Here is a 26651-nt window from a genome sequence, read left to right as displayed (position 1 = left end):
CGGTCAATGTCTGGGCGCTGGTGTGGTCCCACTGCTGGCCTTGTTCCCATGGAGCAGAGCTGGGGCAGGGTCAGACAAGATGGCACACAGGAGAAGTGAGCATCCCCTGCTCCCTCAGCTCTGGGACACCAGCACAGGACCCCAGAGCACCCCCAGACCTCTCAGTCAGTCCCTCTGAAAGTCCTCGGGGTGTGATATCGTTGTGGTCTCCGAGGCTTGGCTATGGCTTTGTTGAGGTGGTGTAGGAGTAATGATGGGAGGGAGGGCACAGCCACCTCTACACCGGGTATTTTTCCATGGGCAAAACTGCAGCCAGCATCCTTTCCTCTTATCCCAGCCCAGACAGACTGCTAAAGGGCTTTCAGAGTCTTGCAGAAATCTATCTTAACCTCCAGCTACAGAGGCCAGAGGAAAGGCCACTCTCCAGGGCCCCTGCACTGGACAGGAACGTTAGTATAGATGGGTTTCTTTTATTCACATGGCATCAGGGAGGCTATCTGAACACTGCCCGTTGAGGACTGAAACGGTGCTGGTTTATGGTCCTATCCAAGGAAAATATGCACCCTGATAGATGTAGGTGTCTAATCCACCCATCGGCTAGAGCTTAGAAAAATATTTACCTTTTAACATCTGTGCCGCATTTTCACTGCGCAAACACACATCTGCTTGATGGAATGTATACAGACTTCAGATGGTTTTAAAGCAAGTTTTCTTAGTAACCGTATAGCTCTGTCTTGACATGGCTGTCCTGGATTTGTGGTTGGGAGGTTTTTCTCAGATCAACTCATTGTTTGAAACAAATAGCACTAGAGTTTATAAAAAGAAAAGCTCTAGGCAATCCCAGTAATTGGATCTTTAATAACCTCTCACCTCTTAGTAAGTCATTCGGTGCAACAGCTTTAAGATTTTTAGCCTGATTCCACAGCCAGGCTAGGGATGCGTGTGTGTGTGTGTGTGTGTGTGTGTGTGTGTGTGTGTGAACACTCTCAAAAGGTGGCCCTTAGTAGCAATGTTGAGGGTTGAAAATGGTTCTTTCTTTATCCCTTCTCCCCCTGGCTCCATCCTCACTCTGCAGAGAAACATGAACCTGGATCAGAATGTTCTGTCCTTTTAGGCTTCAGAGCCGGGGCAGGGATGCCAGTTAGCTGCTTCTTCCCACACCTCCAAGGACATGCGAGTTGAGTTCACAGTGTGTGGGCCGAGGGGGCTGCAAGCTTGCCTATACCTTCCCATGCCTTCTGGATCTAGACACGTTTGCTGCACAGTTCTCAGGGTGTGAAGCTGCACAGGACACGGTTGCTGCCCAGGGCCGCTCAGTGTATCAAGCCACTAATTGACCCCTGATTTCATTCCAGGCCAGTGCCTTAACAATTGGACCTCACCAATTCCTCTGAGCCATCCAGTCTTTGAGACAACCCTTTTAAAGTGGCATCTTGCACGAGTCAGCTAAGGAAAAGCCATTTCAGCCCTGTTTTTCCTTTTTAGTAACTTTCTTTAATGTGACAAGGGCTTTAAAGCCCAGATTTACATATGCATATGCATATCCAGTATTGAAATGACCTTTCTTCCCACTGAAAACTCGTCTTTCTATTTTAGCCAAGTTCAATCAACAAATATTTACTTGATTCCTACTATGTGCCAAGCATAGTGCAAATCTGCAAGGAGGAAAGAAAATGCTAGGTCTCACATGAATCGTGCCAAGGAGTCCAGTGGGCCCTCAACCACGAGTTTTGTAGCAGCATCCTCCATGCTGAGCGGGAGTGTGGGGTTGACTGACAGTTGCCGAACTCTCTAATAAATATGCTGTTCATGCTGGAGAACTCCATCTTGCTGGGTTTTCAATATAAAGAATATGCTCATGAAAATTGCATGTGGGCACATTTACCCAGAAAATTCTTCTGGGCTAATCTAACCTGTGCTTGGGGTGATGCTTGCATTAGAGAGACAGTTTTGGGGCGGCTTTAATTCTACCTGTCCGTGTCAGAGGACGTACACATTGCTTTAGGCTCCTCTCTGCCATCCCACCCTCCCTTTCTTGTCTGACCTTCCTCACCCTTCCTCTGTTCTCTCCACTGTCCCTGGAAGCTGTAAGTGGTGGGTTGCTGAAGGACAGCACGGAGTGATGTGCGGGGCTGAGAGGGAAGAGAAAGAACAGAGACAGTGATGCCAAAGTTGGCTCCATTCCATTTCAAGGCTGTGTCCTATTAAAATACGTTACCTCTTCGGCAGCTTGCTGGTCCCGCAAGGCAATCACATTCCTAATGAGTTCGTTAAAAAAGCCATTCAGTTCATCTCGGTTCTTATTGGGCAAAATCCGGGCCAGTGGGACCATTATGGATGGAAATGATACTTGAAAGAGAAAAACAAAAGTGGCATTGAAAAGGGGGTGATAATAAACCAGGGCCATTAGACGCCTGTTCCCGGGAAGCAAACGCGGGCCTGGAATTGGAGCCGTTTTGGAGTCCTGCCCTCCCCGCCGCACTGCTACTTCTGAGAGCAGGGGTGATGTCTCACTCCCTCTCGGTACTCCTCACCATTCCTGGCACATAGTAAGCACTCAATAAACGTCTGTGCAATTAATCGAGTCTGCACTTCCATCTGGCCCTCAAGAGGTCAAGGTCACCCTTATAAATTAATGTTTCAGGTCCTGGGGATGAGAGCTCAAGGTCTTTGTACTTCATTAAGAGAGAAAGGATTACAGGCTGTTTCAAGCCTTAGCAAGTGGTAGAAGCTGATTTACTTTTTACAAACTTTCTGGTCATTTGAATTTTTTTTCTGGTGGATAATTGTTCCCAGAATGACCTCCTGAATTGCTCCCAAGAGCTGCCACTGCAGCTGCTGACAAGGATACTGACTGTTGCTGCTGTGGGTGCCTCCCTTGCCAGCCCCTGGGTGCAGCATGGGCCCTTGCTGCCATGTGCTGGGGATCGGGCTGCCAGAGTCGGGAAACCTTCGTCTCCCCTGGAGAGGGGCACTGGCTGGGTTCAGCTTCTCAGTTTCCATGGCGGGTTTACCCTGCACCGGGCTCTATGGGAGCTGGGCTGGGGAGAACATCTCCAGACACACACGCTCTCAGAATGTGCAGGCCCATTTTCAAGAGCCAGAGTCCGAACCAGTGTGATACAGCAGCAGGAGGGCCCTGCAGAGGCAGAGAGGAGGAATAGAAGGGATGGCACAACCGAGCCACCTGCCCCACAGGCCTGGGCCGTGGTTGAGGCACAAGGGGCAGACACAGCCTGCGCTGCCTCCAAGATCAGTGGAAAGGGTAAAGGAAGAGACTGCTGGACACTCAGAGTGACTCTGCCCACGATTTCAGGGCAGAGCCAGTGGGGTGACAGGGGCTCCCGTGAACATTGGCTCAGAAATGGGAATGAAACTGGTCAAGGAATGAATGGAATTTACCAGCTCAGCAGAATGGTTAGAAATCATGGCAATAATCAATACCAAGCATAACAACACGTCAATGCTCCTATAAAAGCAAGAAGATACTAGAATTGGCCAGAGGGCAAAATCTCACTTCTACAATAAAAATAAAATAAGGCCTGGTGTGGTGGCTCACACTTGTAATCCCAGCAATTTGGGAGGCCGAGGTGGGCAGATCACCTGAGGTCGGGAGTTCGAGACCAGCCTGACCGACATGGAGAAACCCCATCTCTGCTAAAAATACAAAATTAGCTGGTCGTGATGGTGCATGCCTGTAATCCCAGCTACTCGGGAGGCTGAGGCAGGAGAATCACTTGAACCCGGGAGGTGGAGGTTGCGGTGAACTGAGATCGTGCCATTGCACTCCAGCCTGGACAACAACAGTGAAACTCCATCTAAAAAAAAATAATAATAAAAAATAAAATAAAATAAATAGACCAGTCCCTGTGTATTGGGTAACCTAGTCCTCATCCACCACACAGGATTTCTGTGTGTTGGGCTTCAAGCGGAGAAGTCTGGTGAAGAGGATTTTGCTGAAGGAAAGAAATATGCCCTAGGAAATGAAAGGCTTTGGGTTCCAGTCTCAGCTCGGCCTTTCTAGGCCTGTTTCTCACCTGAGAAATAGGGACAAGAATATTTTTCTCATAGGGTCATTACTAGGACTAAGTGAGGCAACGCACACCCAGTGCCTAACACGGTGTGTCCCCACTGTTCTCACCATGGCGGTGGGGCTGCTTATTACCAATGCCAGGGCTACAGCATTGCTAATAAGTGGCCCTAGGCGGGTGACAAGAGGAACCCGGTGGCTCCATAAGACAAAGCCTCTGCAGGGGAACACCCCGAGTGCCCTTTCCCAGTGGCAGGGACAGAGCCCCAGAAGCCACCCCAGGTGTCATAGGGCCTGCCCAACTTGCTGGAGTCATCGCAGCGCCCCGGGCTGCAGCCGCACTTACAGAGTAAAACCAGGATAGGTCTCGGGATGCAGAATTCGAAGAAACGCTTGCAGTGTTTCACAAAGGGATCCTCAGGGGCCTGCCAGGAGTCCACCGGGGTGCCAAAGGCAAGGCTGGCAACCACATCTGTGGTGTAATTGCAGTAGCACCTATGGGAGATGGGAAACAGAGATTTGAAAGGACTCTGGCAGGGGCTACCTGCAATGCCCCCGTCCAGAGGAGGAGGGCCTGAATTGCTTACACTGGCTTGCCCAGCCCTGCAGATGTGCCCGGAAGAGGAGCTTCTGCAGATCTGTGGGGAGGTGGAGGGAGATGGGCTCCTGGATGGGACACTCTGAGCAGTGACGGCAGAGGGCAGGAGGAGACACGAAGACCTGGCAGCCAGCTCGTCTAAACAAAGACCTGGGAGGAGAGGAGGGCGCTGCCTCTTCCACCTTCGAGCCTCAGGCAGCCGTGGTCAACCAGAACACAGCCAAGTACTAAGAAGGATACTTTATATTTTCCTCCCTGGGAAGGAGAGCAGACAGGTGACCCAACGCCTACATGCTGTACCCAAAGCTCTGCACAGCCCAGCTCAGGCCAGTATCTAATGATTAATGGATAGACATCAAATTGTCCTTGATGAATTAACAACCTAATTATCTAGTTTTATTAACTTTCTCTCCCTCTTCCTCTTAATGATTTTACAGTTTTCTTAATAGCAACAAACAAAAAGCAAGGGCTCTTAGCACGCAAATAAATACAAGACAAACTTTAAGGCAGGCTTCATGAACATCTGTATATTATTACAGAAAACATACATTGCGCTTTAGAAACAAACAGAAGGAAAAGTGTCTGGCAGGAGCTCCAGAAAATTTAACCTCTTAGGCTATAGGAAAGCTGCCCCCTCAAAAGGCCATTTTAAACTCGAATGATTCCTTTTTGTTATCTTATAGGAGTAGTCAGATTAAGTTCTTTTCCAAAAAGCTAAAAACTGGGTTATTAATATCTTTTTATAATTAAAAAGCCAGTTTTTGTTCTCAATGTAGGCACACACTTAACTCCTCTTGTACGTAAGTTCTATAACCACTAACTTATCATTAAGGAATACATGACGTTTCCAGATGACTTTTAAAATTCGCACTGCTTTTACTGAAAACATTTCTACAATTGATTACACATTTCCCTGCTAGAGTGAAAACAAGAATGAGACTACTGAATGTGATTTCATCTGATCCTGATGGTTGAAGATTTAAGGGTCTTGAGGGTTATTTACTTTGCTTTTATAGCTGATGAGACCACCTTATCTTTAGCCAACTCATGCATCCTATAATAATCAGAGAGAATGTGGATGAAAAGACTGTGTAAACTGGTGCAATACCAGTGTTGGTGATGATTATGTTATTATTTTATTAGCAATGATAATAATGAGTCAATTTCTGGATGATTCACCATCCCACTTTATTCTTTATCTGCTGTAAGCCATGATTTGGCATAAAATGACTAAAGCAAAGGTGGCTAAATCTTTTGGCTTGCCTGGGCCCCATTGGAAGCAGGAGCATTGTCTTGGGCCACACATAAAATACAGTAACACTAACGATAGCTGATGAGAAAAAAAAACTGCAAAAAAATCTCACAATGTTTTAAGAAAGTTTATAAATTTGTGTTGGGCCACATTCAATGCCATCCTGGGCTGCTTGTGGCCCGCGGGCTGTGGGTTGGACAAGCTTAGACTAAAGATGTTTTTTTAAAGTAAAAACCTTTTAGTTACAAAATGACGAAAAGCCAGATAATCAGTTATTTAAATTTGGTGTCCACCACTAAGTTACGGCTTCTGGGCTGAGGTGCACCACAATTTTTCTTGAAGTGAAAATGCTTGAACCTTCCCCCCCGTCCCTGTCCTTCGGCGCACGCCTGTCCTGCCCGTTCCTGGGCCTGTGTTCAACAGGACGCACGTACCCTGGCTCTGCTCACATCTCTTTCCCATGTTAAGTGGGTTTCTTTTCTTTTTATTAATCAGTCCATCCATGCTTTTATGAGCTTCTAGCGTTTCCACAGTTTGCTAGTCCCAAGGTAATTGTCAGCAATTATGGACAGTTACAAGAAGCAGTGATTCAAAAACTCGATTTCTCATCTGTAGTGCAGCAGCCTTACCTCTGGATGTCAAATGCGTCCCCAGATTCCGCATAGCGTTTTAAATGAGCCAGGAGAAGGTCGCAGGCTTGGCTGATGAGGGGAACCATCTGATAATGGATAACAAAGGTGTAATTAGGACACCATGCCGGGAGTACACCTAAATTGGCTGCAGATGAAGAGGTTATATGTGGTGCTTTCTGGGAAGATGAACACTGTTTGGAAGATATTTTTCACACAGCTAAGATTCAAGAGGAAGATTCTAAAATTCGCAAATATTCATAAAATACAATAGCTCTAAACGTCTATTTTAGCTTAAGCATTTTTTATCTTTGGAAGCAAAAAAGAAGAACAGATTTACAGTGAATATGGTGAAATAATTATGAAAATGATCATTAAGTGCTTAGACAAAACTGAGAATCAGTACTCAGTTTCATGACATTTGGTTAGCATTAGCGAGTAAATAAAGCCTAATCCATATGCACGATCCCTGGAATTAACCCAAGTCTATGCTTGTGTATTCCGATTGTATTTTAGATCTTTCACTAGAATATTGAATCTTAGTATCCAAAGGAACCTGAGGTCTTCCATTTCAACTTCTTATTTAACACAGAAATTATTTATAGGGCATTCCTGATGGATGGTTATTCATTTGTGCTTAAGCCGCTAAGCTTTCGAATACTGGGAAAACCTTGACTTCAAGATGCCTCCTATGCCCACATGGGGCAGTTGTTGGGTTTCTTTTTTTTTTATAGGAAAATACTTTTATGTTAGAAAATTCCTAACCTACACGGAAAGGTAGATGGCATAATGAAGATTCACATAGATACCACTCAGCTTCAACAAACAGGTGGCTGGAATTCTTTGTGGAGCCTGCTGGCCACCCATGTGACCTTTTATTCTCTCTTGCATGATTCAAAGGCCAAGCTGAAAATATCGAGCAGAATCATTTTATTCGGTGCCCATTCTAGAATAGCATCACAGCTAAAGCAACGTGCTCTAATACATCATTCTGAGCATTTCTCATGAAAGACATAAAATGTAACCTATGTTTAGATTTGATGATTTTGACACTAGAATACTGAGTTCTTGAGGTCAGGGAGATCTTAGTCTGTTTCTTCATTTTTATAAACCCAGCACCTAGAACAGCGCCTGGCTCATAGTAATTATTTGTTAAGTGAATGAACGAATCATGGAATCGTACTGATTATGTAATACCCACTCTTTCCTCCTAAAGTCTTGAGGCACTGGGAAAAGTTATAAAGTTAATCTGCTTATCAGAAGGTATGTTGTTGTACTGAGGCAAAATCTGACTTCGTCTAACAATCTTTTGCTGGTTTCATTTCTGTTCTCTTCTTCGTGACAGTGCACCCAACTCTCAGACAGCAAGTACCTATCTGCTCCCTATCTTCTCCTAGACAACTGTTCCCATCCTTCCTTCCTTCCTTTCTTTTCTTTCTCTTTCTTTCTTTCTTTCTCTTTCTTTCTTTCTTTCTTTCTTTCTTTCTTTCTTTCTTTCTTTCTTTCTTTCTTTCCTTCCTTCCTTCCTTCCTTCCTTCCTTCCTTCCTTCCTTCCCTCCTTCCTTCCTTCCTTCCTTCCTTCCTTCCTTCCTTTCTTTCTTTCCTTCTTCTTTCTTTCTTTCTTTTTTTTTTTTTTTTAGACAGAGTCTTGCTCTGTTGCCCAGGCTGGAGTGCAGTGGTGTGATCTTGGCTCACTGCAACCTCTGCCTCCCGGGTTCAAGCGATTCTCCTGCTTCAGCCTCCCAAGTAGCTGGGATTACAGGTGCGTGCCACCATGCCTGGCTAATTTTTTTGTATTTTTTTTTGTTAGTAGAGACGGGGTTTCACCATGTTGGTCAGGCTGATCTCAAACTCCTGACCTCGTGATCCACCCACTTTGGCCTCCCAAAGTGCTGGGATTACAGGTGTGAGCTACTGTGCCTGGCTGCCCCCATCCTTTCAATGGGGGACTGAACCATATGGCTTGCACACACCTCTCCTGCCTTATTGCTCTTGTCTTTATCAGGGCCACTCCTAAAGGTGGCCTCATAAGTGGAATACAGTATTTCAGGTGTGGATTGGTGTATGGTAAATGAATCACTTCCTGAGATCTGTACCCTACACGTCAATCGCAAAGCCAGGTTTATGTTGACTTTTCTAGAAGACAAACAATGCAGGCAAATATTGAGGTTCAGGTTAATGAAAACCACGAGGTCTTTTTCCATGGATGATAACCACGTACAATTGCTATTTCGATTTTTTTAGGGACCATTCATTACAAAGGCATTAGTTGTCCTGCTGTGTGTTCTGAGCAGAATGATCTCTTATCTTCTCTGGAATATTCAGTTGGTTGGAGACACCTGGTAGAGTGGGACAGCTAGGTGGCTATTGACAGGATGTTGGGAGGACATGCAATTTTATAGGACCCCTCTCCTCTGCAGTTTCCTCTGAGTCAGTCCTGTGTGCTCTGGGTGTAAGGAAAGAATTGTGTCACCAGGGGCCCAACTCCTCTGCTGAAGGAGTGGGTCCTGTAGATGGAGGGTGAGGGGGTCCTGCAGATCAAAGCTGCAATGGCTCCATGAAGGCTGCCACGTGGAGGCAGTAACCAAGGCAGGGACAATGGCCTGGACAGCGCTATGGATGGCTGCACAACAGCTCAAGGAGCAGAATGTTCACAGCATAACACACCCAAGTGGAGAGATGGCAGAGCATCTGAGACCCATGAGTCCCCTGTTGCCAAGGCTCATGGAGGGAGAGCCATCTTGGGAAAATGGATTTGCTGTTCATAAAGCCACAGGGCTTAGAGCGCTGGGGTGTTTGAACACTGTGGGGAAGCAAAAGATGTACTCACTCATTAAAATCTCATTACCTGGCCAGGCGTAGTGGCTCATGTCTGTAATCCCAGCACTTTCGGAGGCCAAGGCAGGCAGATCACTTGAAGTCAGGAGTTCAAAACCAGCCTGGTGGGCCAGCAGAGTGAACCCCCTCTCTACTAAAAATATAAAAATTAGCTGGGCGTGGTGGCAGGCACCTGTAATCCCAGCTACTCGGAGGCTGAGGCAGGAGAATCGCTTGAACCTGGGAGGTGGAGGCTGCAGTGAGCCAAGAATACATCACTGCATTCCAGCCCGGGTGACATCACCCGCAACACTGGCTATTCTTTCTTTGTTCTATCGGCAATGTAGTAAGTGTGGCTTCTAAGCCTTCCTTCAGTTCATCGGTCTCTAGACAGGCCCTGGTGCAGAGCCTTGTGCCCCTCCACTGGACAGCTATTTTAGGTAGCCACAGAATCATTCATCATCACTGTTTTTGGATCTTGGGCTATATGTGCATGAACCTAAGTAAATAGCCAGGCACCGCTTTACTGGTGAGTCAGCTGGGGAAGGCTTTGTCAAATGATTTGCAGAAACAGAAATGTGATTTACCTCATCTACCTATCTGGAAGTCCACTCAAAAAAGAAAAATAAGTATGACTATCCTGATTTATTCTTAGTATCTCTGTGTTGATGCTTCATGACTACTGCATGCTTTTCTAAATTCTCACAAACCATCGATTTAATAATCCATCAGTACCAAAGGGTGTGCAAATGGGTCACTTAAAATCGTCTCTGGGCCCCAACTTCCAAGAAGTCTCAGTCTACCCTTAACATTGGAAAAGTCAGTACAGTCTAAGCCACATTTTTATGACTAGCTTTACTTGCTATCTTCCTTCACTTATCTTAATAAGTTCAGTGGTACAACTGAACCCTAGTTTAATAAAATCCCACAAACCTAAATACCTTTTAGATTTATTTCAGAGGAATAGTAACATGGTAAAAGAAAATCTATCTATCTCTATATATGTACTGTTTGAAAGGAAGTCTTTTTAGATATCAAGCTTGAAGCTTTCTTAACATAACAAAAGAGATGGAACACAAAATTTGATTTACACACAACTCTTCAGAGGCATGCCCTGTGTATAAAGAGGGGGCCACCCATTCTGAATCCAAACATATTCCTGGACAGTGCGAAAGGGATCCCAGGCCAGCTGCCCACCATCGGGTCTTCTACGTGCCTTTGACTAGAATCCTTTGTTGCTGCCTGACGTGATTGTAATTTTCTGCGATACTCTGCCTGCTGTCTGTTGAACTGAATAGATAATGACATTTTTATTTGGGTTAATGTGATATGAGATGGGGCATGTAATATGAAAAATGTTTTAAAAAGCAATGCAGAGAAAATATTATAAGACAGCGGAGCATAATCTGTATGTTGGCCAATAGCCATCATTTCAGGTTTTCTTCCTTGCATTTTACACAGCAGTTACGGAATATTTACTTTTACATGAGTTGCATACAAACAAAAGCTCTCTTTGATGGGCTTGCATAATCTTTATACAATCCACAAACCCTGCAGTTCTTCTCCTAGATTTTTGAACAAGCAGGCAAACGTGGCATGTGCACACACACATGCACAGATGAATACACAATACTATTATCACTCAGATCTTACTAAAAGACTCATTTGGTTGTTACATTTCATCTTCTTCATGGGATAATGAGTAATTTTTTTTTGTTTTATTCCAAATTTTTCACAATGCACATGTATTACACTTATAATAAGATAAAATGTTAATGTTATTAGGTTTATAAAAAGTGATTTATTGGGAGTTCTTATAGACTGAATGTTTGGGTCACCTCAAAATTCATACATTGAAGCCCCAACTCCCAGTGTAGCTGTATTTGGAGATAGGGCTTCTAAGGAAGTGATTAAGGTTAAATAAAGTCGCAAGGATGGGGCCCTGATCCAATAGGATTGGTGTCCTTATAAGAAGACACACCAGAGCACTCATGCTTATTCTCTCTCCCTCTCTCTCTCTCTCATGCACAAAGAACAGGTCTTGTGGGCACAGAGCAAGATGGCGGCTACCTACAAACCAGAAAGAGAGGCCTCCCTGGAAACCAACAACACAGGCACCCAGCTTCCAAAACTGTGAGAAAATACATGTCTGGGCCTGGCACAGTGGCTCGCTCCTGTAATCCCAGCACTTTGGGAGGCCAAGGCAGGTGGATCACTTGATGTCAGGAGTTCAAGACTAGCCTGGTCAACATGGTGAAACCCCATCTCTATTAAAAATACAAAAATTAGCCGAGTGTGGTGGCCCGTGCCAGTAATCCCAGCTACTCGGGAGGCTGAGGCCAGAGAATCACTTGAACTTGGGAGGTGGAGGTTGCAGTGAGCCAAGATCACGCCACTGCACTCCAGCCTGAGTGACAGAGCAAGACTCCATCTCAAAAAAAAAAAAAAAAAGTCTGTTGTTTAAGCCACCCACTCAATGGTATTTGGTTATGACAGCCCAAGCTAAGACCAGGGTTACGGTGCAGCAGCCAAGCTAGGGGAGAAAGTTTCCCATTTTGTTTCTCTCGCCTCTCACATTGGTTGTCCCTATAGAGGTAATGCCGAGTGTGAGGCTGAGCACCTCTCTGGTAACCAGTGGTAACCATTCAGGGGAAATCACTATCCTCACCCTGAGTAGCAAATTCCCCAAGGAAGGAAGGTTCTGCGTAACCTGGAGATTATTATATAATTAAAGTATCCAGTTTTTTAAAATTTTATTCTATTTTAAGTTCTGGGATACATGTGCAGGACATGCAGATTTGTTACGTAGGTAAATATGTGCCATGGTGGTTTGCCGCACCTATCAACCCATCACCTAGGTATTAAGCATTAGCTATTTATCCTGATGCTCTTCCTCCCTCTTCCCCCAACAGGCCTTAGTGTGTGTTGTTCTCCTCCTTATGTCCATGTGTTCTCATTGTTCAGCTCCCACTTGTAAGTGAGAACATGCAGTGTTTGGTTTTCTGTTCCTGTGTTAGTTAGCTGAGAATAATGGCCTCCAGCTCCATCCATGTCCCTGCAAAGGACATAATCTAGTCCCTTTTTATGGCTGCATAGTATTCCATGCCATATATGTACCACATTTTCTTTATCCTCTCTGTCATTGATGGGCACCAGTTTTTTTTAATGGATTTTCTACCAATTGTGTCTGTGAAATTTTGAGTCAAGGTGCAGACAGAGGGCAACAGAGTGAATTCTAAAAGGAGGGAGGGCCTGATGAGTGGGCAAAGAGAGTAATGACCAAGAAGGGCTGAGAGCTTCTGCTCAAAGGTCTTCTTCACCTCTCCTTTTGGGTGACTCCTAGAATCTCATCACTGAGTTTCCTTCCTTGAGTGTAAGATTCCGACCTTGTTGGAGAATACTTGCCCCAAGCATAGCAAATACTCAAAGTCACTGCAAATTAGTAGGTTTCCTCCCCCTGACACTTTATAGCTGTGTGATCTTGGGCACATTGCCTAACCTCACTGAGTCTAGTTCCTCGTCTGCAAAAATGAAAATAATACCTCCTTTGAAGAGTTGGGACAAAGATTAGAAACAAAATATGTAAAACACTTGGCAAAGAAGGCAGGGAGTGGTGTAAACATGGTAGTTGTCCTCTGGAGGGATCCATCCTCCCAGGCTGGTTTGGACTACTGGAATCATTCTCTCCTCTTTTCTTGTTCCTCAGGGACAACTCCCCATTGGAGCCATCTGTTCTTGCCTCATCATGTTAACATTGCTTCCTTTCTTTCATCTGTTCTTTCATCTTTCTCTCCCCAGTCACCTCCTAGTTCAGGTGTTGCTACCTGTCACCTGGAATATGGTTGTCATCTTCCTTCTTGAGAAAAAAGACTATAGCTTAAGCATCTTTGTAGTCTTAGGACTTTGACAGTGCCTGACACCCAGGTGTACTAAAGAAAGTTTTTTGAAAGAGCCTCCTGGCCTCTTTTCTTTTCTTTTGAGACAGGATCTCACTCTGTCACCCAGGCTGTAGTGCAGTGGCATGATTATGGCTCACTGCAGCCTTGCCCTCCTGGGCTCAAGCCATCCTCCCATTTCAGCCCCTCAAGTATTAATATCTGGGACTACAGACACACACAACCACAGCTGGCTAATTTTTTAAATGTTTTGTAGAAACGGGGTCTCCCTATGTTGCCCAAGTTGGTCTTGAACTCCTGGGTTCAAACGATCCTCCCACCTTGGCCTCTTGAAGTCCTGGGATTACAGGCATGAGCCACCATGCCTGGCCGGAACTTCCAAAAATACTTGTTATTTCAGTGATGCTTTGCTGAAACCTTTGTAGATCCCCACTGACTGAAGGACACAGTACAAGATTCTTATCTTATCTTCCAAAGTCCATTACAAATTGAATCCTGCTAATAACCATGTGATGAGGCTTAGAAGCAGATCTTCCCCCAGTCAAGCCTTCAGATGAGACCACAGACCAGGACAGCCATTTGACTACTACTCCAAGACACCTTGATCCCTCTGGACTCAGCCTTCAGTCCCTCTGGACTCAACCTCTGCACTCAGCTAAGCCATGCCAGGATTCCTGACCCACAGAAACAATGAGCTAACAAAAGTTTGTTTTACGCCACTAAGTTTTGTGGTAATTTTGTTACACAGCAATAGATAACTAATACACTCTCAATATTGCTCTTTTGTGGTAACTATTGTATGTTGTCATGGATTAATGAAGTTTTTGGTATTTGTTATATCAAGAATGAGCACAGCACACCCCATTCTGTTGATTTTCTAGAAATACCTGTGTGATGACTGATTGACCAAATGTTCCTTGAGAGCCTTGACACGAACAAGAAACACGAACAGATTGAGGCACTGTCTCTTAGCATGAATACAGTGTGGTTTGCTGAAAACTGGCTCTGAAGGAGAAAGCTGAGACTCATGCTGGTCCTATGTGTTACTTTGGGCCTGGCATTTGAATCTCTCTGAACATGGGTCCTCACCCCTAAATGAAGGGCTGATCATAATGAGCTATAATGTCCCTTTCCACTGACATTTGAGGATTCCAAGGAGGTCACAAAGCGTCAGGTTGAGACAGTTGCTTGAAGCCATGGAGAGAGCAGCCAAATTCTTAGCTCAGTACAGGGAAGTGTCAGATCATTGGTCCATGTACTTTCAGCAACACATCCCATTCCCAAGAAAGCCTTTTGTCATTTCTTTGACACATCAACTTCAGAATACATAGGGACCTAAAGGGCAGAATCTGGTTATTTTTGTGTTCAAATGAGAATTGGAACCCCAGATCTCCTGACTCTTGGCTTGTTGCTTTCCCATAAAAATCAGGCTCCACATTTCCTTTGCTTTAGTTTTATTCACTTCTAGGTCATTCTATGCAGATCTTATGTCATAAACTTGAGAAAGAAAAAACCCACCATCTTTAGGCCTTTGGAGTTCCTGAAAGTTTGGACAATGCTGAGTGCTAGGGAAAACATATTTCCTACACAGAGAGAGGGAAGGAGAGGGTCTCTTTTGCATAACCCTATCTATCTAAACAGAGATAAGCCCCAAACGTTGATGGTGTGTAGCTTGGGTGACTTGTTGATCCACACACAAAGAAGGACTCAAAACAGCCACAGTGGACACCGCTGCCTTGATGTCATAACATGGCCCCTGGGAGCCTGCCCCTACTTGGGGCTACTGCAAAGAGGAGACTCCTCCAGACAATTCACAGTTCCCCTCATCTGCACCAGAAAGATTTGCCCCATGGGTCTGGGAAATGGCTGGCTTGGGGGCTAAAGAGCTGAAATGAAACTCTTTTTCCTAACACAGAGTTCTGAGCAGGTCACTCCCTCACTTTCAAGTATTTAATAGCTCCTCGAGCTCTAGTGAAGTGTGCACCAAACACTCCCTCGGCACAGAACAGTGAACTCTACGTGCCTCAACCTACTTTTTCAGCTTTCTCTCTCACTAATCCCTTACATGTACTCTGTGTTCCAGCCAATTTGTACTCCCCTATTCCCTGAACACACCCCGTACTTTTCTGTCCAGATGCCTTGATTCCTGCAGCTCATTCCACCTGCAATGCACCTTCTCCCTCTGTCAAAACAGCAAAATCTTCAGGGCTCAATTCCAGTGCTACTCGCTGCTCCCTCCCTGCCAAAGCGGCTTCTGATGCTCAAAGCAGGACCCCAGCTCTGTCACCACCTTCCACGATTGGTAATAATGCAGTGATTTATGTATCTTGTTTCTCTTCTGCATTATAAACTCCTTAAAAACAGGAAGTAATAAATATTTGTTGACCTTTATAAATTGAACATTTCATCTGATTTGGCCCTTGGTGGACCTGGGGGCAATATTTTGGGGCTGATGTCAGAGGATGGTTTTCTGAATAAGTAAGGGTCAGCTGCTGGGGGTGGGGGAAGGTATTTAAACGTATTTCTGGTTTTTTTAAAAAATGAAAAATTAATGCCTTAAAGTGCTCTAAACTGGTGACCAACAAATGAAAAATTAATTCCCACTAATGAAACTTATCACTTCCTTCTTCCACTACACCATTGCTAAAAGCCACCCAGATATTAAAAACATCCACGACTCATTTTTATGCAAAATTTCCTGCTGCTAAGTATCAGCTCTAGCCATCTAGGTGAATAATCAAGTGTCATTTCTAATAAGTCAGTGGCTCCTGTCAAGACTTGTGACCAATTAGAAGTCACCCCAATGAGGAGGTGGCTGCTGGCGTTGCCAAGCAACAGCCAAGCTGTGAGGCACATTTAGATGCTCTTTTAGATTTAACCAGCAGCAAGTCAGAGTGACATTATAATTCTGGCAAAGGAAAGCCAAATTATAACCCAGGCTGGGGTGCCCATGATGAGGAGTGTGTTTTCTTTTAAATGCAAATGCAAAAGGAACATTTAAACCAGAATTTAAACAGTCCATCATGATACTGATTTTAATTAGCAGCTTAGGTGTCAGTGGAACACGACTGTGTCTCAGGATAATGGTCTCTCGCTGCTAGATAAATACCCAGCTATTCTGGAAAATGGGCAACTGGTCAGGCAAGGCCAATGTATTTTTGGACTCTGAAGTATTGATGACTACAGCCACACTTGGTTATAATGACGTTCATTTTTATTGTTCAGGAGGATTAAGAAATAAAAGCAAATATTAAAAATAGACTGCTGGAAATGGATGCCGCCTAGAGAAGGCTGCTTGCTCTAATGTTATTGGGAAGCGTGTTCTGCCTTAGAAGCCCCTGTATGTGACCGTCTGGACAGTTTACAGTGAAAATTTAAAGGCCAAACTGAACTGTGATGATGACTGTAATTCTGAAAAGACTTTTGCACTGAAATGCATTTACTCATAAGCGGGCTATATCAACTTAAATTTTTAAAAATTGTAGTCATTCTCGAGTAACATGTCGTCTCCAAGTCAGGAAATGCCTACAGGGAGTAATAACCACATCTGCCTCTGCCTTTAAGATTCATACATTATTGACTGCGCCTTCTTGACAAGGAACATCTGGATGAAAAGTGAAAAATTAGGCAGAGAGCCGGATCAGTGCTGTGCGAGATACCAGCCTCCCAGTTTATCTGACTTTTCTTTAACTGAGTCCCTATGCATAGCAACGTGATTGGCTCATTTACTCTTGAGTGACACATACATCCTTAGGCACTCTTCTATGAAGATTCATTGTCTCCCATATCTGCTCAATGGGGTACCATCAGCTCTTAGTTATCTGGGTAAATGAAGAAAGCCCATCATTTATATTGGGCTTTGAGAATGGAGAACATACAAGCTGCCATATTGGATTGGATCCACGGTTCATGCGGTTTGAAGCTTAGTCTCTGCTAGAGGCACTCAAAAACTGGATTCTTCATGGAAGCTACCTGCAAAGGATAATTGCTCAAGAGACTCATTTCTCTCAGTAGCCAACCAGGAAGTTAACAACCCACGTTCTCTCCTTTTGAAAACCTATTTGAGCTCAGAATAAACAAAGTTAAGCAGGTTTCTTTACTGCAGGCCTTTCTCAAACCTTTCATATGCTCAGGTACATGGTGAATCTTGAAGAATATAGTTTGTAATATTTCACCAAATTATTTGACTGTGGGGCCTTTTCAGTCCTCCATATTTCAAATCCTTTTCCCTGGTAGTAATTCATAGCTTGAAATTCATCATCATATAAGTACAGTTTAGATGCCTTTCTCCTAAATGTATTCTTTTATTCTTGCTTACTCTGAAGGTTACCTGCCACTTTTGTGCTGACTTACACAATCTTACAAGAGTCTCAGAAAGTTATTCCTATTGATTTAATATCTTTCAAATAAGAACAGCTTAAAGGAATATACAAATATATAGATCCCACTGTGTTCTCTCTCTTTCAGGTGAGTTATAAAATTTAAAAATAAAGCTAGTGCTAACCTGGGTCCCCAGGGGATCACATTATTTATACATTTTCCCTCAGAGAAGTACTAATTTAGCCCCAGTTTTATTTCCTGAGATGAAACCTATTTATTCCCTGATCCTTAATAAAGTTACACACAATCCCAGGGTTACTACTCGCTAATAGTCTTTGGTAAAGAATCTAGCAAAAGACTGTGAAAATCTAAATCTACAGTTGTGCTTTTTTAAAACGTTAATTCTTTGGGGGATGGAGTGAAAACTCTGGCCAGTTAAGCAGACAAAATCTTCCCTAACAACAACAACAACAAAAAGTCAGTTGTTTTTCCAGGAATGCTCAGCCATCCTTTTCTATAAATCCCAATAACTTGTTTGTCACTGGCTATGATTCCAATAGTCTCTTTTTCCTGACTTGGAGATGCATGAATCACATTTTCCCTGGTTTTCTGTCACTCTACATTATCCCTTGTATGACATAAGCAAAAAAAAAATTTTTTTAATTTAAATACAAATATGGCTTCATGATATGATGCTCATTTTAAAGCAATTTTCAAGTATTGTTGACTGAGGCAACCTAATATCCACATAAACAAAGACAACACCATCCAAAGCTTTTGAATATTGACCATACTTAAAGACACAGGTAGAGAGGGACTTAGGCTGCCAAGATTCTAAAGGAGAAAGCCTCAGAATTCCAAGGGGAAACAAACTTTTGTTTCAAGAATAAACTCTGATGTTTGATAACAAAAGTCCAAAGGCTACTTACAAATTCAGAAAGACTAGAGATGCTGGTATTTCAAAGCTATTTCCAGGAAAACTGACTCAGGTACCCACAGCCGAGTATCTGTGGCTCAGAGTCTCTGAGCTATCTCCTAAGCCGTGGCTCATTTCCCTCTTTGTGTATGTGACTTTGTGTATGTGTATACATATATGTATGTATATTGGTGACTCTCTAAAGGAAAAGCCAGTTTGCTGTATCCTCTTATTTAATTTTTTCTCAATAGAATTATTTCCCTTTCTTTTTTTAGCTTAGTTTCATCATGTATCCTTAGGTAGAATAGGTAGAAAGCTTCTCGGTTCTTTGATTCTTCATACATCCATTCATTAATTGTCCCTGAATGTCTATTATGTACCTAGTGTGTGCAGTTAACAATAAAGAAAATAAGAAAAAAGCAAAAAGACTTTGTCCTCCTGAAGCATCCATCTAGCAGAAGGGGACATACAATAAACAGGTAAACAAAATGGAATGTGAGCTGGTGATAGTTCTACAGAGAAAAATAAAGCAGTGGAGGGTGGGGGTTCAGGGGCCAGGTCCTTCGAGCCTGGAGATGCAGTCGGTCTGAGATGGTCAGAGAGGGGACCAACAGGAACACTCACAGTGCCAGGGCTTTCCACGCTGGCTCTCAGCAGAATCTTTCCAGGGAACTCGTGACATGCGAATTCTCAGTTACCCTTAGAAATTCTGATTCTATAGATCTTGGGGTGGCTGAAATTACGTATTTTTAACAAGGGTCCTAGGTGATTCTCATGCAGCCCTTGTCCCACAAGGTTTGAGAACCAGTGACTTAGAGAACAAAGGCAGCTGGGAGGTTGAAGTTTGAGGAAGCATCCAGAAACCAGGAGGTTTTGGGGAGGAAGATAGGACACTTCTCATTTTGTCACCTCCACCCATCTTCCACAGCCCAGAAGCAGCCCCCCCTGTCATTTCCTGCATCCTGCCTACACCACGGCTTACAGCCTCAAACCCTCTGCTCTTCATATGCAAAGGGAAGCTGCTTTTGGAATTAGGAAAACTCTTTTCTCTCCTAATAAAGCTTGCTAACGTACAGTTCAAAATCAAGCAACTACTTCCTTGTTCTGGATGGCACCTACTGTCTTCCTCAGAGGCACCTTCAGGAGCAGTGGGTGCCATTGATTCCGCGGGTGTGGGAAAATTACAGGGAACACGATCTATGAAGCATGAAACAGACATACACTGGTTTCACGTTTCAGAAATATTATCTTTGCTGTGCACTTTTCTGTCCTCGTGTTTCTTTCCATGTGAGCAGCATTTAACACCTCTGGCTGCTCCTTCCTCTTTGAAATGCTTTCCCCTTCCACATTCTGCTGGTTTCCATTTCAGGCTGTTCTTCCTGAGTCTTCTTTATAGGTTTCTCCTCCGCTCCTCCCTTAAATATGGTTCTCCCCAGAACCATATCTAACACATATGCTACACGTCTCTGTGTTTTGAAGACCATCTTTCTTCCCCCTCCCACCTGAGCGCCATCTGCACGGCCAATTTCTTCTTGAAGGGTCTCCTTAGGGGCCTTCCAGTAAACTTCAACTCGCCAGTTCTAAAATCTCCAGAGGTGGGGAAAAAGTTAACTCCTCCTGCCTCTGGGATGGAATCCTTTCAAATGGAAACCCAAGAACCTAAATTGAACTATATGGAGTAGAAAAAAATGCCTTTCAAGGGAATTTCAAGGTTATTGATAGTGTATGGTAAATAATGGGCTCTATGAAATCTCTCTCTACCTCTTGGCTTTTTTTTTTTTTTTTTTTTTTTTTGTGAGATGGAGTCTGGAGTCTCACTCTGTCACCAAGGCTAGAGTGCAGTGGTATGATCTTGGCTTACTGCAATCTCCGCCTCCTGGATTCAAGTGATTCTCCTGCCTCAGGCTCCTGAGTAGCTGGGGTTACAGGTGCCTGCCACCACACTGCTACTTTTTGTATTCTTAGTAGAGACAGGGTTTCACCATGTTGATCAAGCTGATCTTGAACTCCTGACCTCAGGTGATCCACCTGCTTCGGCCTCCCAAAGTGCTGGGATTACAGGTGTGAGCCACCTCACCTGGCTTCTCTTGGCATCTTAATGCCGTGGACATATTGAGGAACTGTATTTTCTGCAATTAATTCAGGCACTATGCATTTGATTTCTGGACTAGAGGGAGAAGACTGGACCCCAGGAGCACTGGATTTGCTTGGGAAACGACAATGTATCACTTTCTGAAGTATCCCCTGTAAGGGATTAAAGGAATCTAGACCATGATAAAATTCCTTATCAAAGAATCATAGCCCAGGACTGCTAAACCTTATTTTCCTTTCCTTGCTTCCTTTTCTTCTTTCTCTTTTCTTATTTTCTCAGATACTCTTTACCAATTTCTTTTTCACACATGAGGTTCTTTCTACTCCTATAGTGCCACGAAGCCATTGCTTTTGAATAAAGACATATACGCTAGTGATGCCAGCCCTAGGCTCACCTACCTCTCCTCTCTTCCCCTGGCCTTCTCTTGGCTAACTCAACCTTTTAGTGGCTGGGTGTGATAAAGGGGCACACTCCAGGCAACTAGTCTACATGGTTTAGAGCAGTGGTTTCTAGCTTTAAGATGCAGGCCCTTCCTTCACATTCTCCCGTGAATCCTCAATAGATAACAGAGATCAATGTGAGCAGGGCTAATTGCTGCAGTGGAAGCAGGTGCCCCTTTCCTCGCGTGTCCTTGTGGGGAACTTCTACTGGTGGTGGTTCCCAATACTGGCTTTACATGACAATCACCTGGGGAGCCTAAAAAAAATATCCTCAAACCCAGGCTGCATCCCAAAGCAAACCAAGCGAATCAGAATTTCTAGGTGTGGGACCCAGGCAGCAACAGTTTTCAAAGCCCCCCAAGTGATCCCTGTGGGCCCCACTGGCCAACGGCTGCATCTAAGTCACTCTCATCTCCTGCTGTCTACGCTGTATCAGACCCAGTCTTGGAGGAAGGAACTGAGCACATGTGGGCCGCGGGCCAGCCCCGATGGCATCTGCCACCCCCCTGCAATTGTCCAATTCTGGGTGAAGTATTAGCATAGCAAGCCCATGTGATCAGATGCGGACTCTATTTTTCAAACAGCTTTACCTGTAAGATAAGAGAAAATTTTATTTCCTTTGCCTAAAACCTCTTTCCATACCTCAGTTGGTTCCAAACTTAGGCAGAAAATAGAGAAGTGTTGCTTCTGACCCTCCCCAACCCCCCAGCTTTCCGCCGAGGCCCCATTTGCTACACTTCCCCTTCCTGCACCCTCCAGACAGCCCCTGGCACAGTCCTAGGTGGCCTCCGAGCACCACTGGAAAATCACATGGAGGTAGCAAGCAGTCAGGCAGAGAGGTGAAGAGCACTCCGGAGCTGGATTCTGATTTTGGCTCTGCTGCTTACTAGCTATGAGACTTGGAGCACACTACTTAATCTCTGTGTGCCTAGTTTCCTCCTCTGTAAAATGGGATGGTAATAATAAGGATGATAGTATCTGTCTTGCAGGAATGTGGTGAAGAGGCAGTGTGTTAGTCTAAACAGGCGGCCCTTGGCACCTGACTCTGAGTTGTGTGAGTGTGAGCTGGCGCTGCATACAGAGACAGGCTCTGCCCCCAAACACCAACAGCTACCCATGGAAATGCAAATCAAAACTTCATAAAAATTGGGGGGATCACTAGTTTCTCAGTGAGTTTAATCAGATATTATGAGGTGTGGAACCCCCTCCTCTTCTGGGGGACTTCAGAAGATTAATAGGAATTCAATCAGGACCATATGGGTGAGCATCTTGAGCTTCAGCTAAAAGTAGCTTTCATTTTTATTGAACTGAAGACAGGCTACTCTGGAACATCCAGACAGGGTGGATGGCAGAAGCCCAGGGCACTCCAGCCAAGCTTTGGAAGCTCCCTTGCTCTAGAGATGCCTGTGTACCTGAGACTGGAACTAAAGAAGCCCTTTAGCCCCTTCACATCATAAGGGCTCAAGTTCTCTCTCCCTTGTGGTTGCACGATTCAGAACAGCAAACACCAAAGCCAGACCAGCAATTGAGGGGGCTGTCAGGCTCAGATACAAAACACAGCAGTCAGGATCTGTTGTGTGAGAAATTGGTCTGGAGGCTGTACAAACACCCAGTTTTGGGTGCACAGCTGATAGGACAGAGTGAGTCACTGAGTAGGGGAGGTATAGTGTCCAGGGCCTTAGAGAGCTGGTAGCATCTTGTGGAGGCTGCCCTTCTCTTGAACTTGGCCTAGAGGTTAACCTGGGTGTTCCTGCCTGACACAATCGCCCACTCCTCCCCAGTCATTCACTGCCATCACCTCCCTATTTAAGATTCGATTGGTAGCTCACCTTTGTTTCATGCTGTTCTCTAGTTTCTTGCTATGTAAAGTGTGGTTCACTGTCCAGTAACAACAAAATTACCTGGCAGGGTGTTATAAATACAGATTCTTAGGCCACCCTGGCCCTCTTGAATCAGAGCCTGCATTGTAGCCAGATCCCTAGGTGATCCATTATGAATGACAGTCCAACAGACACTGTTACAGTTTTCTCCTGGGGCCCCCAAAGCACCTCAAGCTCTGTCTCTGGACACAGGCAAAAGCCCTGTGTACTTGTTGACTCACAATTCATTTATGGCAACTGGGGATGTGGGAGGCTGGAGAAACGAAAGAGACTCAACACAGAATCCGGTGCTTTCTGCATAATAGAAGACCTTCCACTGAAGGTCCCAGTGGGAAAGGCATTTTGATGTGTCACCTGGGCAAGTGATGCAACATGAACTGGCTCTCATCACGATTTGGAGAGAAGAAACCTGCTCCGTAAGAGAAGAGAGTTTGCATTTCTCATGTCTTACCTCGTTCAGCTTTTCAGGACTGAAAGCAGACATCAGGGCACCTCTGACTTCCTCCCATCTTTTGTCACGTAAAAACAGAACGCTGTCGGCTACCGACTTGAACTCCAAACCCGACGCCTGTTGGGAAGTAACAAGCAGAGGGTCAGGACTCAGGGAGCCAAAGCCATCTTGGTGGCAATACAGGTCCATGACAAACACCCTGGTTAAAGTCCATCAGTGGCCAAAAAGTTAGGAGGTTTCTCTTGCAAGGATACAGAGGAAGACTATAAAGGCTCACAAGCAATGACAGAAAGAATCATGGCCGGGGCCCAGAGGGAGCAGATGGGCAAGCTCTGGTGGCTCAGCTGTACCCTGCTGCGATGTGTTCATCATCACAGAGACAACTCAATGGCTTCTGTGTGTTCTGCAGTCCCCCTACTGTGCGAGGGTTCCCTGAAGACAAACAAGGCAGGCTTCCTGGAGATGGCCTAGTCTTTCCTGGGAATTAGTATCATGTCTGAACTTCGTGGCACAGGGCTTTGTGTGACTGGATTGGTTAGGTTGGACCCGAAGTTGACAGACTCACTTGTCTAGACCCTTGTATGGGTGGAGGGAGAGGGAAGGGGGAAAAAGGAAAGGCCTTCAGAAGCATGTGCCAGGAGAGTTGCTTCCAGGAGCATGCCTGCCATCATGTTTCTGTGTTCTATTGGTCATTCATTTTTTTCTCAGTCGGCAAACAGTGGTTGATAGCCTAATATTGTGTTATGGGATGAATTCGGCCCCCCACCCCAAACTTCATATGTTTAAATCCTGACCCCAAGAACCTCAGAATGTGACGGTGCAGTCGGCCTTCTATATCTGGGCGTTCTGCATCTGTGGATTCAACCAATCCTGAATCAAAAATATTCAGAAAAAATTCCACCAACTTCCAAAAAGCAAAACTTGAATTTGCCCTGTCCAGAGAACTACACTGAATCCATGTACATGAAGTGATGTGTAGGCATTGTATGAGGTATTATAAGTAATCCAGAGCTGATTTAAAGCGTACAGAAGGATGTACGTAGGTTATATGCAAATACTATGCCATTTTATATCAGAAACTTAAGCATCCACAAATTTTGGTGTCCTGAGCAAGGGTGGGTCCTGGAACCTATCCCACGAGCTACTGAGGGATGGCTGTATTTGGAGATAAGGTCTTTGAAGAGGTAATGAAGGCTGAGAGTGGTGGCTCATGCCTGTAATCCCAGCACGCTGGGAGGCTGAGGTGGATGGATCACCTGAGGTCTGGAGTTCGAGACCAGCCTGGCCAACATGGCGAAACGCCCTCTATACTAAAAATACAAAAATTAGCTAGGCGTGGTAGTGGGTGCCTGTAATCCCAGCTACTTGGGAAGCTGAGGCAGGGAGAACTGCTCAAACCCAGGAAGCGGAGGTTGCAGTGAGCTGAGATTGTGCCACTGCACTGCAGCCTAGGCAACAGAGCGAGAACTCCATCTCAAAAAAAGAGGTAATTAAGGTAAACTAAGGTTATTAGTGTGGACCCTAATTCAACATGACTGGTGTGCTTATTAGAAGAGGAGATTGGGACACAGACACACACAGAGGGAGGACCATGTGAGGATATAGGGAGAAGACAGTCATGTGCAAGCCAAAGAGAGAGGCCTCCAGAGAAACCAACACTGCTGACACCTTGACTTCAGGCTTCTGGTCTCCAGCACTGTAGAAAAATCAATTTCTATTGTTTAAACCCCCAACCTATGATTGGTTGGTATAGTAGCCTAGTAAACTAATACAGGGTTCAAGAAGTTGTCTATACCATGTTGAATGAAAAAGACTTTGCTGCCGGGCATGGTGGCTCACGCCTGTAATCTCAGCACTTTGGGAGGCCAAGGCAGGCGGAAGAATCACTTGAACCTGGGAGGCGGAGGTTGTAGTGAGCCAAGATCACACCACTGCACTCCAGCCTGGGGGATAAGAATGAAACTTCATCTCAAAAAAAAAAAGAAAAGAAAAAGACTTCGCTTTGGCCCTTATGGAATTGGCAGTCTAGAGGGGAAGCAGAGAATAAGCTCATAAGCTAACAACTAGACGGAAAGTGAATTTTCCTGGAGGGAAAGTGTATTTCTTGGAGAAAGTATATTTTCCTGGAGGGAAAATGGGGCAAGGTGGGACATCGGTGGGGAACATATTTGGGAGGCTTCTCCGAGGTGAGGACTTTGGTCTCCTCATCCCTTCTTCTCAGGCCATTCTGTTTCTTTCTAAAACCAGCTGTCCCACTAAGTGGTCAAAAATGGAGCCCCCACCATTGGTCAGAGTGTCCCCAGCCTGCAGGTTGCAGGGTGTGGGGAGACAGGCGGTTGGGGGACCAAGCAGTCTCAGAACCACATGTGATGCATGGTGACGCTATTTCTTTTCACTGTTTTAATTATAGCTGAAACATGAAGCCAGTCATCAGAATTCAAAAGCCTTGTAAAAACTCCTATTTAGAGGAAAATTATAATTTTCTGATAAAATATGAACTCTCAAAATAAGCCATAAAACGTAACTGCAAAGTATCTAGAGAGGAGTTAATTATATATTAGAACCAAGATGCTGGGATATTTTTTTCTGCAGAGGAATACCTCTCTATATTTAGAAAGAAATTCTTTGAGAGCGCCATGGCCACTCAACAGAATTATGGTTTTATGGAATTTGGGGAACATAATCCATTTGTTTAGGTTCCAGAGTTGAAGGAGGAAATCATACATTATGTGTATTTATGTAGTGGCAAGATGCAGTCCTGTGGCACACTACATGGAATAAAGCATTTAACTCCAAGGAAAGTGCGGTGATGGTTTCTGGTTCTGATAAGACAGAATAAACTAGAGATAAGAGTGAAGACTGATTGGATCTTGTACCTATCCTTAAGACTTAAGGGTGAATTTACGCTATTTTTTGTCTTGCTCCTGAAAGGCCAATGTAGTCCTCCTTGCAATATGTCAGTGTGGCCTTCAAGTATCTTTCTCACCAGCGTGCCATGACATTGTGCTCACTTAGGCCTGGAAATTCCATTAGAATCCTCCATTTTTTGATGAAATCATTTGGGGCTATTGATACTGTAATGTTTTTATTTCTGAAAACATTTTATTTATTTATTTTTTGAAACAGGGTCTTGCTCTGTCACCCAGGTGGTAGTGCATTGGTGTGATCGTGGCTCACTGGAACCCCAAACTTCCGGACTCAAGTGATCCTACTCTCTCAGTCACCTGAGTAGCTGGTACTAGAGGCACATGCCACCATGTCAGAATAATTTTGAAGTTTTTTTGTAGAGATGGTGTCTCACTATGTTGACCAGGCTGGTCTTGAACTCCT

At 44.6% G+C, this 26651-nt stretch overlaps 1 protein-coding gene across 2 annotated transcripts in view; it reads right to left on the bottom strand.

Moving 5' to 3' along the window:
* The window catches only part of TBXAS1 (thromboxane A synthase 1), a 190096-nt gene that overhangs the window by 60942 nt on the left and 102503 nt on the right, over positions 1-26651 (bottom strand). For both annotated transcript variants that reach the window (XM_054493971.2, XM_054493972.2), the window contains 4 exons: positions 23322-23438; positions 6510-6598; positions 4377-4525; positions 2219-2349 (listed from right to left, as the gene is read on the bottom strand). In XM_054493971.2, coding sequence (XP_054349946.1) covers positions 2219-2349; positions 4377-4525; positions 6510-6598; positions 23322-23438 — 486 coding nt within the window. The remainder of the gene's footprint in view (positions 1-2218; positions 2350-4376; positions 4526-6509; positions 6599-23321; positions 23439-26651) is intronic.

The sequence above is a fragment of the Pongo pygmaeus genome, chromosome 6, assembly GCF_028885625.2.
Source record: "Pongo pygmaeus isolate AG05252 chromosome 6, NHGRI_mPonPyg2-v2.0_pri, whole genome shotgun sequence".
Classification (NCBI taxonomy): Eukaryota; Metazoa; Chordata; class Mammalia; order Primates; family Hominidae; genus Pongo; species Pongo pygmaeus.
Note: the sequence above shows the minus strand (reverse complement) of the source record. Positions and strands in the feature narration are given on the sequence as shown.